The 15,975-nt window shown below is 34.2% G+C and overlaps 1 protein-coding gene across 2 annotated transcripts in view; it reads right to left on the reverse strand.

Annotated features, from left to right (window-relative positions):
• The window catches only part of LOC149796570 (receptor-type tyrosine-protein phosphatase alpha-like), an 89,618-nt gene that overhangs the window by 27,547 nt on the left and 46,096 nt on the right, over nt 1–15,975 (reverse strand). For both annotated transcript variants that reach the window (XM_089961270.1, XM_089961269.1), the window contains exons 2-7: nt 11,025–11,255; nt 10,338–10,532; nt 7,328–7,466; nt 5,159–5,299; nt 4,273–4,413; nt 3,550–3,690 (exon numbers count right to left, since the gene is read on the reverse strand). In XM_089961270.1, coding sequence (XP_089817396.1) covers nt 3,550–3,690; nt 4,273–4,413; nt 5,159–5,299; nt 7,328–7,466; nt 10,338–10,343 — 568 coding nt within the window. In that variant the 5' untranslated portion in view covers nt 10,344–10,532; nt 11,025–11,255. The remainder of the gene's footprint in view (nt 1–3,549; nt 3,691–4,272; nt 4,414–5,158; nt 5,300–7,327; nt 7,467–10,337; nt 10,533–11,024; nt 11,256–15,975) is intronic.

The following is a 15,975-nucleotide window of genomic DNA, read 5'->3' on the forward strand; positions in this document are numbered from 1 at the left end:
GCATTTCATTTAGGGTATTTCCACTTCTAGACTGAGATTGAGATAAACAATGTTACAATGTTATGTGTATCTACATTTTTGGTAACTCCTGATACATGATTGAATTAAATTTTAAAAATATTTCTTCATGGCTATATATCGTACATAATATCTTTAGTTAATTTTTGACACGTGATATGATCTTAAGAGTGTAGTAGTTATATAGGATCTATAAATATATGCTTACTTATGTGTTGACACTTATTAATAATAATCTTAATAATAACACTTGCTGGCGCACATGGCTTAATTTCTCAGTGGCAGATTGGGTTTCGACGTTTCTAGAATAATTATGTAACTTCCTATTGGTTGGGCTAGGTCATATGAATAGGCAAAATCGACGCAAAAGGAGTAGTGTTGTCTCTCACGTGAGGTCTTTTGCTGAATACAGTTGCAATAGATGGTATATATAAAGAGAGAACTGAGCAATCAGATTCATTCCGATTTTGAACTCATTCACATGTCTCGTGTTCTTTTTGTAATGTCAGCAGACGTATTTTATGCTGTACGTAGATAAGAGATAAAATGTTTTTTGCACTGTTTAGTGGAAACAGATAGTGCTCCTTGGTTGCACGATATTATTATTCTAGAACTGCTATACGTTATTCAAAGAAATTCTGGACAACGCCATCTTGATAATGTCAGGGATGTTGGATGACCAGAAGATTTCCGGTTTTGAAATTTATAAGTAACTTTTCATTCATTTACGACTTTTATAGATCTTTAAAAGGATTAGTTTCGACTCATCTCATAATACTGGAAGTTCCTCACGCTTTTTCATTATATCTATGATAAATAAGTTGGTGTTTTTAACTTTTACATACCTAGTTGGCTTTTATTTGTCTGTTGCTTAATTTGTGACCATAAGTTTGAAACAACTACAAAAACAAAATCAATGAGTCAGATCAGGTACAAAATTAACTTGATTTTCGACACAATCAAGTCCAAAATATAGTTACCCATATAACATAATGACAACAAAATAAACATAATTAAAAAAATGTAAATTAAATATACATAACACTCCGAAAATTAACGACAAGAAAGCATTATGTAAAGAATCTCGTCTTATGGTTTCTTTTTAATATATTACCCGATAATATACTTTTCATAGATATTTAGCCTGGCATTAAATCCTATATTCAATGAATAATAGCTGAATGCGTTTACATCAGAGAATAAATATATCCAATTTTGTTTCACAGGAAATAAATATAGTTCGTAAATAATATGATGATCGTATAGTCACATTGATATTTCATTCGGTTCTTTTCAAAATGTTATTGCCATGAACCACACTCTAATATGATCGATTTCAATAATATATCTGACGTTATTTACTTCATGAATATTCAAACAATTTAGTTGCATTACCTATAGAGAATCCCTCAAGCAGTCATTTTGTTCATACGAACTGAGGGTGTAATTGATAGTTCAAAGTCCCTTTCAAAGATCTGATATAAGTAGTTATATTATTGTATATTTTCTAAGGGTTCTTCGATCCCCTAACTTTATCACCAAAAATTGGGACTAGCACGACACATGCCAAATACTTAATATTGTCAGCTAAATATTTAGAACACTTACAAAAAAGAAAGCTCACACTGTTGCAATCGTCTTTAATCGCATATATTCATTTCAAACCCATCTTGTAGCGAAGTAGTGCGCGAGTGTCGATTTTGCCGCATTTAATTGATAAGCAAACCATTAGCTTTCACTTAATTGCAACCCTCAACGTAACACGTCTTAAAATAATCAGAATTACCTACATCTTTGTTAGATCAGCTCAGTTTTACTGAAATCAACATCATAAAATAATTGACTTCACTTACTTAGACACCTAGACTATAATATTGCATAGGGTGGACCAACTGTAATTTAAAATTACGATTAATTCTGGCTTGAATGTGCGAAGACAAATACATGTCGAAGAATAAAATGTGAAACGAATGACAGTCTAGCTTGTTGCGCATATTATTTTGCCTTAGAATACTGACTACATAAGTTTACACGTTCCTCCCCACCATCCAGCTTCACAACCGTCCATGCACTGCCCGTCTGTTGCTCAACCAACGAATAATGACACCTTTTAAACAGATAACAAAATTTGTCTTACGTAAAACCGCATATTCCCCTTTCTCATTCTTAGAAAACAGGAAAACAAAAAAGCTTTCAGAACAGGTATGCACTTCTTTTTTCCTTCTGACTACGTGCTTTTTAGTCACGTGGAAATTGCAATTGAAACTGTTCTTGCATAATAAATATATCTTTAAATCCAACAACTCTTGAAACTTGGATCTAGTATTGTGCGCACTAAAAGGAAATTATAATGAAACTACAGTATGATCAGAGCAATTCTGCATCAAAGCGAGTTTCAAACATCGAAATCGATGCACTTATAAACAGATGGTAAATATTCGCAGAGATTATTATCCAATTTATACGAGAAACGTTGCAAGAATCTTTCATTTTAGATTGTGCTTTCGTTGCTTGAAGTTCGACTTTCGCATTTTGATATCTTCCGCTTCAATTTTCTTACACCTTTCACGAACAAATGCAACCGAACTATTTCATGTTCTCATTATGCACAATTCATATTAAAACAAACCTCTCTCGTTACAGTATAAAATAGTTCCCTTTATTTTATTTATTAATTAATTTCTGTGACAAGAAAAATCATTAATATTTCCCTTAAATTAATAACATCATTAGCATTCTAACAAATAGAATACTTTAATAGCATCGAATCAAAGACGAATCTAGTGATAATTAATCACGGCAAAGGCACATAGTAGCACATCATCAGGAAAATTTGCCAAATAATGTGAGCATAAGGATATAAATTATCATTTACTGAAATATACTGATGATCCCGTCCTCCGTTATTTCAAACTTAATTTACAAATGCAAAATCAAAAATGTGCATCCTTTTATTACAAAAGTACAGAAACATTTCTCACAATGATGTCACTTCGGCGTTACATTTTTTAGATACAAACGCAGGAAAAAGAGAGCTTAAATAATGACAACATACATTTTGTTTCGAGATGATATATACATTTTGAAAATAGAATATGACATACCCTGTATGCAAGTTTGTTGTCGCCATCCAGCTTTACAACCGAGTGTGCACTCTCCGTTAGTCGTTGAACAGCTGTTATTACCGTTTAAACACATGCCACAGGTACTGTTGCATTTATACCCATATGTTCCTTTCTGGCATGTTAAAAAGACAAAATGCCAACCAGCATTTTAGGATTCACTAAATCTTTTAATTAGCTTTGAAATAATATTGTATTCGTACTCAACTTTCTCATCCAAACAGAGTATCTTCTTTGCACAAGAACACTACTTGCATTCTGAGCATTCCGAAATTTTGCTAAAAGTAGCTGTTCAAAAGTAGTGTATTCTAGGCGATGTGCTAGTCTTATGTGCATATCTATTATGAATTTGACACCTTACAATTTGGTTACGATTATATCTGCATTTTTCAATTTTAATACGACATACCCTGTTTACAAGTTCCTCCCTGCCATCCAGCTTTACAACCGACATTGCACCGTCCGTCAATCGCAGAGCAGCTGTTGTTCCCACTAAAACACATTCCACAGGTTTCATTACACCCGTAGCCATATGCTCCTTTATCGCACACTATACGAAAACGAAATACAAAGTGATATTTTGACATGAACACAAATTGCGAATACCTTTGAAAGAGGATGTGTGTGTTTTGTAATTTCTGGTCAGTGTATGTTCTTGTGCAAACAATATTTAATTTCTGAAAATCCAGATTCTTTTTTGAAAGCAGTCGTTCAAATAAAATACATTTTGGGCATTATCTGGAGTTATGAGCAGATTTAATTTCCAAATGACCTGTCACCTTCCACCTGTCACTGAACATTTGTTGTTGCCGCTAAAACACATGCCACAAGTTTAATTAAACTTGTCGCTACATGTTCGTTTTACAGATGCCAAAAAGAAATGAAATACGAAACTGCATCTGCGAATAAATTTAACTGTTATTTTCTTTAAAAGAAATAATGTATTGACATTTCACCAATACTTCTTGTAGGTCTTGCACTATACAAATCAAATTACGAAATTCCACATTCTTATTCTTGAAACACTAATGCATGGTTAGTGGGTTGTACTAGTATTAAGTGCAAATTTATTTTGAAAATGAAACTTAAAGTCTATTCGAGACTATATCCGTATTTTCCGAATGTGACATACCTTGTTTGCACGTTGCTCCCCACCATCCAGCTTCACAACCGAGTTGGCACTGTCCATTAATCGTTGAACAGCTGTTGTTGCCACGAAAACACATGTCACATGTTTCATTACATCCGTGGCCGTATGCTCCTTTATCGCATTCTAAAAGGAAACAAATTATTTCACTTTATTTGAGGATAAACACCATTCTTATTTTTTTAAAGAACGCTATATAAGTATTTTTCCTTCCCATCCCTGTAGAGTATTTTCTTGCGGATTTTTTTAAAATTTTATTTATCGTTGACTTTGTTACCAATATCGTCACAAAGATAATGCATACAGACATATAATTGTATGATGTACAGATTTGCTTTGAATATGACAACTCACAGAATGTTTGAGATTACAGCTGTATTTTCCTAAGAACGTGACATACCCGGTTTACAAGTTCTGCTCAGTCATCCACCTTCACAAGTGACCTCGCATTCTTTATCAATCGTTGAACAGCTACCCTTGCCGCTAAAACACATGCCACATGGTTTATTAAAAATGTTATGATCTAAAAATGATGTCACATATTTGTTTCCATTTAGGATAATGTACAGGAGTATACGGCTATGGAATCCGACTGTTTATATGTCCTATTTAGTACGCTTTATGCTCGTATATCGCATCCTTAGAGGAAACAATATATTTCACAGCATTTTAGGATAAACACACTTTTAAGATTTCCCTTGATACAAAGGCTCCAGGAACAGTGTATCTTCCCATCCATGTGGAGTATTTTCTTGCGGACAAAAGCAAATGTTTAAATTCCAGAAACTCATTGTCTTTGTTAACAATATATAAATATTCCATACACATTGTTCGAAATTACGATTCCATTTTCCAGAGGGACGTGACATACCCTGTTTACACGTTCCTCCCTGCCATCCAGCTTCACAACCAAGATTGCACTGTCCGTCAATCCCAGAGCAGCTGTTGTTGCCGCTAAAACACATGCCACATGTTTCATTACATCCGTAGCCGTATGCTCCTGTCTTGCAACCTAACAAAATACGTTAGAAAACTTTAGGATAGTCACAGTGAATGAAAGGCTATATGGCCATTATACCTTTTGGTAACAGTTTCGTATTTTCTCGCGGAACAAAATTTAAATTGTGAAAATCCAGACACTTTGTTGAACGTAACTTTACAGAGATAATATATTCACTAGATTATAGTACCTGTATTATTTTGAAAAGCAAACCTGCTTCACACTGTGTAAGGAAAGCAATCTTTTACTAAGCGTCTTAGCTCATTTTAACGATTGGGATTGTTCCTTCTGTAGAGGAAAACTGAAGTTGTTCCTCCCGTAGAGGTAAATTTTGGTCCCACATAAAGCCATTTGAATTTTTCTAAGATTTATATCTTCTACTTTCTCATCCCAAAAACTGTAGACATCAGTATGCAGTTTTCCCGCATATCAAGAACATATGGTGAATATTGAAAACAATCAGCGTTATTATCACTATATAACATGCCTTATAATTTTCATTTAAATGAATCTTTTAGGAGACAAAACTATTACAATTAGAAATCCTTTCCAAAATAATAAACAAAATTTAGGAAAATAAGAGTCACTGAACATATTCCACTCATTCTAAAGCCTTTAATTATCTAATACAAGTTTTGAAACGTAACACGGTAACCAGCTAACGTTATACACAACTAAGATATTAGCTCATGTGTCCTGAAATCTACCGATGAGAGATTACATTTATGCTTACTTATATAAGAATTCCCATACATATATAGCGTGACGTTTTACGATATTTAACGAACGAATTTCACATAAACGTGACACCAATAAAAAGGCGACCATGTTATAGGAGAATTAATTATGGGAACAAGATCAAACTAGTAAAAACTAAAGATTGTTTCAAAGTATAGCTGCATCTGCAGATTGGAATGCTTGTTCACACAGCTTCACAGTCATATTTGTATATTTCGTTTGATGTTGAACAACTGTTATGGATGGTCAAAGACATGCCACATATTTTGTTGCATCAATAGCCGTATGTTCCTTTATCACATTATAACAGAACGATTTTTCACATTAGATAGTTGTCACAAAATTCTTTAATCTAACCACATTTTGAACAATGATCTAATAAAGCTTATAATAACAATTCGAATAGATAAGAAAATAAAATCAGTTCTTTTGGAAAAGAATGCATCTGTCATAAATGGTTTGGAGCATAGTGTAAGCTGTGTATCTATCCGTATCGTGCTTTACGATTACCATCGAATTGCAATGTTTTTAATAGGCAAATAATTAGAGCATTTATATTAATTTCAGGTGTAATCATTGTCAATGATACAGGTAGGGGTTTTCTTTATTTCGTAACTTCTGGCAACCATGATCAATTCTCATCTTCGTGCATGCATTAGATTGTTTTAATTTGCCTCACCAAATAAACGATATACTTCCTGTAGTTTATTTTAAATATAATCAAGTTAGACAATGGCACCTTATATATGAAATTAAATGATTTATTAAGCAATGAAATGGTCTTTTCAATGCTTCATTCCCATTGAGCTTTATGGATCAATGAAATCGTTGTTGTTACCATACCACAGTATATAATTCCTAAAATGTCGTATCATTCAATGTTTTGTGTCAAAGATGACGTGCATTACTTACAATAATTCCATTTATTCGCGTCTTCTTCCCACGATTCTATTAAGAACATTCACTTTAAACTGACCTACTTTTAAATAGTGCTTCGGGTACATTTTCTTCTAAGAACCACCCAGGCTGAATTCCTTTAAACATTTTCATCTAAGAACCATCAAGGCAGAACTCCTTTAAGCACCTTTCAGCTTGTAATTAAAACATAAAAAACTGTGCACTAATCAGTTTGTGCAAAAATCTATTTTACAATAAAGGCGTAAAAATGTTTGATAATTTTATTTTTCAGCAAAACTATCTTGCAAGTAGGTTCTTCATGTTATTTTCTTTTGCAACGCTAGAATGCTGGAACCACCGGTAATTAGAAATAACTTAGGAAAGCTTTAGTTAAATAAGACATACCCTCTTTACACGTTATACCACTCCATCCTCTCTCACATCCCTGTCTACAATGTCCGGTTGTACTATTACAACTATCGTTGCCGTTAAGACAGTGCCCACAATCCATTGCATCCATCGCCAAATGTTCCTTTCTGACACTCTAAGAAAAAGAGATGTTCTATCACAAGTATATCAAGGATTACATATATCGACTAATGTGTATCAATACGTGACTAAATGGTAATAATAAGCTGCCTGTCCAATGAAATGACAACATTCAAGCGATATACCTCTCCGGAAACAGGCTTTTAAATTGCAGTTATAGCATCATAATCAAGAAAAGGATGTTGTATCTAGTTACCGTTCAAGGACCATATACATCTATATTCAGACGTGTATTTGATTCTGTGTGTATGTATATATATATATATATATATATATATATATATATATATATATATATATATATATATATATATATATATATATATATATATATATATATATATATATATATATATATATATCTGTGTGTGTGTGTGCGTCTGTGTCTGTGTGAATATCATCACACTTCAACTTGCACGAAGTAAATACAAAATATAATCCGAGTCGAAAAATGTTTGCGTTGAGAACGATATAGTTTCCATGTTCGCAGCTTTCGACGCAATATTTAGTTTTATATTAAGATGTTGATGCCATTGATGTTTTGTAACTTTTTGTATCACCATGAAAGGTATCATTACAATAATTGTATGAGACATAAAAGAACATATCAGATGGAGACTAAACGAAAGATCAGTATGCAGATTATATACTGGTATTTAGAAAACTGTACTTGAATCAAAATGTATGATAAATCAACAAAAATCTGCTCCCATTCCCCCGCACTAATCAGTACTACCCTATATAACATTAACATCAAAACAGCGAATATTATAATTTGAAAAAAGAAATGCATTTCTATTATTGTCTCAATATGGAATGCTGGCTGCGTACGTTTATTTATCTTTTCATTAGCTATAGGATTATTCACTTTGCCAAAGACGACTATACTATATGTATGTACTGTCTCCTTCCTGTCACTCCGAACTGTGTACATAATTCAATGCAACATTACTATGTGTATGTTTTCGCAGTTGATTTTGCTTTTCTTGTAAGGTTGTCCCGAATGAACCCGATAAATCTCTCGCGCGATGTGTGTCTCTCACTAACAGGCGCACATATGTAATTTCACTTGAAACTTATGATAAGAAATTGATATCATTGACCAATTTTGCTCTAACCTCTTCAGAAGAGATTGCAAGCATGCATTATTTCCATTAAACGCTAAATTCAAATTCTTACTCTGTGAATTTACAGATATGTATTGTCACTTTGAAATTTAAATCCTTCATCGACCCCATACGTCAATGTCTTATCATCATAACGAGAAGAAATACCAGAAGACATGTGCAGAAATACCAATTGTATGTTTCAGAAAGTACACGAAATCGCATTTTACAAGTGCAGAATATATGATACTGTAATTGTCAAACAATTTCTTTATAAATTCTGAGCAACATCCAAGAAAGCTTACTAGATCTAATTATGCCGCTCGTGAATAAAATATCCAAGTTCTGACAAGGAAATTTGTAACAAATATTTTTAACTAGGATAGTCGATATTTATCAAGAATGTGAAGTACACGGACTTTTCACTCTAAAGCGAATTTGAAAATTTTAACATATTTCCAAGCTGAGATACTATGACACGTTCCATTAATTTACTTTCGAGGATGAGGTATTTATCAAGGTCCTTTCTAAATCAAATCAACAATAATAGTTTGCATCATTGGTTTTTAACACGTCCTTTAAAACAGATGTACATTACGATTATTTTGATAACTCGATGTATTAATGCTCTCCGTCTTAAGCCACGTCAGAAAGAACAAAAGCGGTTCGGTCAAAAAAGTACTATTTCTCCCTCATAAACAAAACATAAGGGCATTCAATAATGAAGTCAAGAGTGATGTTTGCACAACTTTTGTGTTCGGAACATTTTTGGCCCGACTTGTTTGCGAATTGATTGAAGTTTTCCACTTCAATGACTCACATCTACATCAAGTGAAAATATTTGTAAATAGGGTCTTGAAAAACAAATAACTCATCAATTCGTTCCCTGGAATCCATTTGTTATCAGAGTTTATGACCGTACTGAGATTTGACTCGAGATGAGTTCTTTATTTAAATTACTCAAATATTACTAAGAGCTCATTGACTTTGTATATCGCATTATATTTGAATTATTGAAAACTCGTTCGGAGTCATTATATATTGCATTAGTATGGTGCATCAGAACAATCAAGACTATTGCAAATCATTGAACTATTATTTCATGTTGGACTTTTGATAAGTCACTTATGATTATTTTTGGATTGCAGAGAAATAAATAACTTGTTTATTTTACCTAAATTGTTGGTTTTGCTTATTTATGTTACTTAATTTATGACCTAGAGTCGTAGCAATAAGTTACGGGCATCAATGTTTGGCAAACATTATACACCGAACTGTACCTTCAATGTGTATGATTACTAAGCTTTGTGATTTTACCTTTGAACTAAAGACGAAGTTTCGATAAAATGTAGCCTCTATATACCCCGCACGTATCTTATGTGATGCTGGACCCAGAAGATACAGAAAGTGATAATTGTTTTCTAGCTGATCTAATACCTAATTTCTAGCTTGTAACTAGTCTTACTTCTTTAAATTTAATTTTGCATCTATCATGTCACGTTACTGATTCAAGGCAACCTGATTTTTCTGTTTATTATCTCAGTAAATGAAATGCCTAAATGCTGCAAGAAAAAAATACAATCCTCTTTTGTGGAGGAATGCAAAATAGCAAATTAAATCACATATACGTTGAATAAATTACAGTTTCATTGAAATGGAATATTCGAACAATGACGAGCGGAATACAAAGCAATAGTTGCATTGTCATTCCATTATCAATAAAGATAGAATATGGTACATATCTATGCTAATACACTTACCACCATCGACCACGACCTCACAAATGGTAAGAATCTTCTCGTTTTGTCGTATCACTGATATAAACCGGGCTAAAGAATCATTAACTCTAAATGTGTGTGGATTGTTGTCTGGCTGTTCTTCTACTAACGGTTGTTTAGCAGACCGTGGTGTCGTAGCATTGCCGAGGAATACCTTAAGACCAGAAAGCTGATCCACTAAAGTAGAAATAGTCCTTTTAGAATAATTATTCAGATGTTTTTATCAACGTATATGGTTACTTTAACACATATAAGCATAAGCAAAGTTATGTTATATACAAATGTTTCGTTTCATGACAGTTTTTCACTGCTTATACATATATCTGATATAGGTATCTGAGACGATGGAATCTTGCATGAGACAAGTAACGTGCATACCCATGTCTGCACAAAGAGTGTACATATATTGCTTCACTGTTTGTTATCTTCATTTTTTATTATTTAAATGTATTTATTGATACATACACATTGACAAAGATATATTGCAGTTATGTTATTACCTATTCAAAAGGACAAATGAGGGTACGTGAAACTACGACATGAATGTCGCTACCTTTCATACGCTCGACTTAGTTTTAGGGCTTAGTATTATGTTTGCTAAAGCTTTGTTAAAATAATCATTTAAAGGATAGAAGATGCACCTGCATTCTAATAACGAAGGAAACTTACTGCCATCACTTCTTCCATAAACCATTATGGTCTTTACAATAATCAGGAAGCCAATATCAACCTCCCATGTATGGACGCCAAAACCATTTTGTGTTGCACTACAGGTCTTGGATACATCAGGATTTGTTCCATCTGTATTACCATCTACAGCCTTATCAGCCGTCCAGTTGAAACCGTTCCAGGTCGTTGTTGACGACTGATAAGCAGATTTATTGACAGCGAAATTGAAACCTACAATAAACAACAAAACTCATTATTCGTACAATTTAAGAAAAAATGCATACATACATATATACATGCATGCATACATACATACATACATACATACATACATACATACATACATACATACATATATTCATACATACATACATACATACTATTACGACTTGATGGACTTACACTAAGTAATGGAAAAAATGGGAACATAAAAGTTTGTAAAATTTGAAAACAATTTATTTCCTTAGAATGCAACGTAAAAACGTAGAAAAAGGAACCTACTGTATTGATAATTAATCCCACGTAATCATGGAATTTTTAACACAAGTCCTAATATTTAAAGTTCTGAATAAACTTTAGAGATATTCGAAATTAAATATAAAGCTGGACGTATTCATGTACCTGTGGTGACCTGTGTTGTAGTGATGTGCCAACAATATTTTGTTGAATCACAATAATACATTCCACGAATATGTCCTTATTTAAATTTCCCTATGAATCCAAGTCTATTTCCAAGAATGTTATTTTTGATCACTTTGTATTTCCAGAGAATAGTCAATTGAATTACATACTTTGAATAAATAAATTCCGACCCAAATAAAAAACTGGACACAAAAATAATCCCATTGATTTTGCTCAGATCTTGAAGTACGAATATTTTTTTTCCAAGTAACAATGCTACATAGTCGTATTCATGACCTCAAGTCACAATTAGCATTTACTACAAATAACTATTACCTAATGAAATTTTCATTCTGGTAAGTTCCAAATATTTACAAGAATAAATCCTTGTTATAATTAGAAGGTCTGATTATTACACATAACGGACTTTTTCTTTTGTAGCATGTTCACAATCACACTGTTCGACTTGATTTTTCTGAGTCAACCTGCCCTGATTTGTATCCTTGTCTTGTTACAGATTATATTTTGGTTTCTTTTTTCCTTCAAATTATTCTACCAGTTGACGCCATTGCTAACCATTTCTTTTTAAGTTAGTATCCTGTCTCCAGTATAAATTTTTTTTAGATTGTATTGGGTCTTTTTCTCATAGATATTAACCGCTCTTTTATCATTGTCAAAATGAGAAAATTGATTTTGAACTTGTGTATATAAACGAAACTACACAATGAACCATTTGGTTTGAATACGATCATTAATGAACCTACGACATACGGTAAGCTTAAAAGACCTGCAATACAGCTAAGTAACATTATATTCAGTTAACCAATTGTTTCATAAATAAATTCCAAGCTTGCATTCTGTCAAACAGAAAAATGTCAGTCGGAACAAAACGTTTCTGAACGTAACTTTCACAAAATACAAAATCTTTTTCTGTTATGTGGATAGCAAACATAAATGGTCACCAGAACATGAACAATTGTTAATGGCTGTCGCTTCTATTTATTGACAACTAAATCTTCATTTCAATTAGGCTGGATCCTTGGTACAAATATACGCATACTGATCAAAAGTTGGTAATATATTCATTATTATGTGAGTGTCATGACGTGGCCAAGTACATTTAGGAAGTGTAGCGCAAGCGACAAGTGTCGACATTTTAAGTTATCATCATGTATAAAAGACACCTCTCTACAGTCAAATAGCTTTATACAAACAGTCGAAAGTAAAGATAAGTTGTCAGCAACCATACAATTATGTGGCAGGGGTGTTATATACATATCCTCAAATCTTGTCTTAATGTACGTGTGTACGTGGGACAAACTATCATCAAAGAACATGGACTTTAAAGATTCCGAAATGTTTCACTTGTCATCGACACAGAACCACATTCCTAATAGGTACCTTATTCTTTCATCAATATTATGTAAAAAATACTAATTAATTCTTAGGCGATGAAGACTTTTGAACCGCTGCATATGTATGTATGTATATATATATAGAGAGAGAGAGAGAGAGAGAGAGAGAGAGAGAGAGAGAGAGATAGATAGATAGATAGATAGATAGATAGATAGATATATACATACAATCATACAAAAGAATAGAATATTTACATGGATGAAGAGACGGGGGAGACATTAACTGGTATGGTGGCTGCCTGGGATTATTTCATGACTTCGGTAACTACTTATGCGTTGAGCCAACAAGGACAAAAATGTGACTTACATTCAATTCAATTGATTGTGATTCAGTTCCATCAAGTATGCAATACTTCTGCAAAGTAACAATCATGAATTATGACCGAAATTCTAGATTATTATAATTGTGCATAATTTTGTAGAAATAATTTTTCAGTACATTCTGTGGGATAGAATCACAATAAATTGCTGTCTGCAAGGGATGGGATCTGCTCTGTTGGGGCATCATTGAATTTTAATTACAGTCCATTCGATAACGGTCCTACATATATGTCATTGTATCCTTAAGTTTAGGGAATTAGAGAGTTATGACAAGCCGGAGAACATACTGGGCCATTTCAAATGGGGGTCATTAAATAATATTTTCTATAATAGCTATTAATAAAGGCGGACTAGTGCGGAACATTCTGACTTGGATTGGAGTGTTACATTTTTGGTGGTTTGAGAATGTAATTCTGACGGGCTAAGCTAAACGAAGGGATGTGTTTCCCAGACAAAATTCAATGTCTTTGCTCGTAAACCACAATTTAATTTCCTCTTCGTCTTTTCCTAACATGTCGTCGAAGATGACCAGATGGGTTTGACTTGGGTCAGACACGATCACGCCGTCTTCGCCAGGAATGCCATCCACCAACACGATGGAATCGCCTTGACTTTCTAGCAAGAGACTGTACGTGGATTACCACTCTTTGTAACACCACACGATTCGTTGAGGTGGACGATCGTTTAAATGATGTTTATGTTTGATCAAACGTTGCACAAAGTCTGTTGTGCCTGAACCGCTGGGTGTGTCAATTAACATGTTAAAGGAATGGAGAAGATACAAGGCCTCCCATCTAGCACGATCTTAGTTTTCATCGATGACTTTAAAAGTGGAGAAAGAGGGAGCAGGGACAGCAGACATAGCCATAGTGCATGGAATATCACTTTTGACACGAAGGCAGACAAGACAAGAGTTTTTATACTTTTTTCAGGACACGTTTAGATTTTTTAAAAATGTAAAAACACGAAAGACCAAAATACTTAAAAGCCAAATGGTCTAATACATCATTAAAATACACATCTAAGCGATGAAAGTGGAACATAAACAAGTCTCTGTAAAACATTTGTTTTGACGAAGGTGTTGCGTCCTAGTGACAGTGTATAATGTTCTTATAGGGTCTCTACACTTGGTACAGTCATACAGGTATCCTTCCGGATTGGTTTTTTGGTAACGTCCATGTCGATGAATGTCCTGTCCTGAAGGGAATGGTTTTCATCGGTGACGGGTTCTTGGATAGCGTAAAATATTTTGGTAATCCTTCCATTGGAATTCCATGTAGTATTGCCACCTTTTAAGTAGTAGAATGAATAGCCACTAAAGCCTCGTCCAGTTCAACACTGTTTGACCGATGGAACGTTTCTAAATGAATCATTCCTCTTATACCATTCAGGAACCAGTGATATCAACATTGGTAACGTAACGGATGCAACTTTTGTTTGCGTTGAACTTGTGTTTTGAACAATCTCGGTAAATGTATTCTCTCAAATCCACAGGCAAACCACGAATATTATCTTGTAAAGCATCAATCCAGAGGTTACTGAGGTCGTTCCACTAAAGGTAGTAATGACGCTAAGGAGACCATCGAGCATGTTCCAGGTAAGCCGAATCTTTGCTCCCACTCGTGAAGTCACACATCACAACTGAAACACTTGACTTCATCCCCTTCGCCCAAGTAGATACATGCGCATCTGGCTAATTCTTCGGGGATATGTCGTCCCAGATATTTAGGCCATCCTCCACGGAAGGTTTGGAATTGACTTTTAAAATCGCAGTATTCAGGTAAACGCACAGGGAACGAATTTTAGTCTTTGACAGGCTCATATCGATGAGGGTACGATGAAATCTTCAGCAGTTTGCTGAAGGCTGGACGACATCCGTAGGGTGGCAGTAGCGTGGTTTCACGTGCATAATGTAATCCACCATGAAAAGCAAAAAAAAAAAATGAAAAGGTGCACGATATCGAGTGGCATCGCCTTCGCTTCCATCGGGTTTGACATGCACAGCATCACTTTCCATGGTAGGTGTGGTAGTAGTAGTCATAGCAAAATTCCCAGGATGTGGTACTGAATCACTGAGGTCACGGCGTACGGCATCCCTGCAATCTCAAGGCACAGTATCGCACTCGAGTTTTCTCTCGCTTGATACTTGCTTTTTAAAAGTGTTCATCTTTCTCGCTGGGCAATGGTAGTTACATTGAATTATAGGTCTTGGATATTTTCCGTTTTATACTAGCCATAATGAAGTCTCGAGCTTGTTAATCATTCCCTTTTTATGTCTAGTTTTGGAAGTGTTCCTTTCTTCTTCCTTTAGAATGGTACTACCTTCTGTACGGTACTCTCATAAATGTACAGCAGTGGAAAGGCCATATAAAGTGCAGAGACCATCGAGTATGTTCAAGAATACCTGAATTTTTATAGATAAGTCGATCAATTCGCAACTTCAGACCACAAATAAAACACTGACCTTCGTATCCCAATCCAGTCGCAGGTCCAAAGTAGACAAATCCTGTTCTAGCTAAAGCATTCGAAGTAGGTAATCCTTCTCTATCGGTAGGCCATTTTTTTAACGTTTCTAACCGACTGGCACAAGTACA

This window comes from Sinohyriopsis cumingii, chromosome 6 (assembly GCF_028554795.1).
Source record: "Sinohyriopsis cumingii isolate HCF-2022 chromosome 6, ASM2855479v2, whole genome shotgun sequence".
Taxonomy (NCBI): domain Eukaryota; kingdom Metazoa; phylum Mollusca; class Bivalvia; order Unionida; family Unionidae; genus Sinohyriopsis; species Sinohyriopsis cumingii.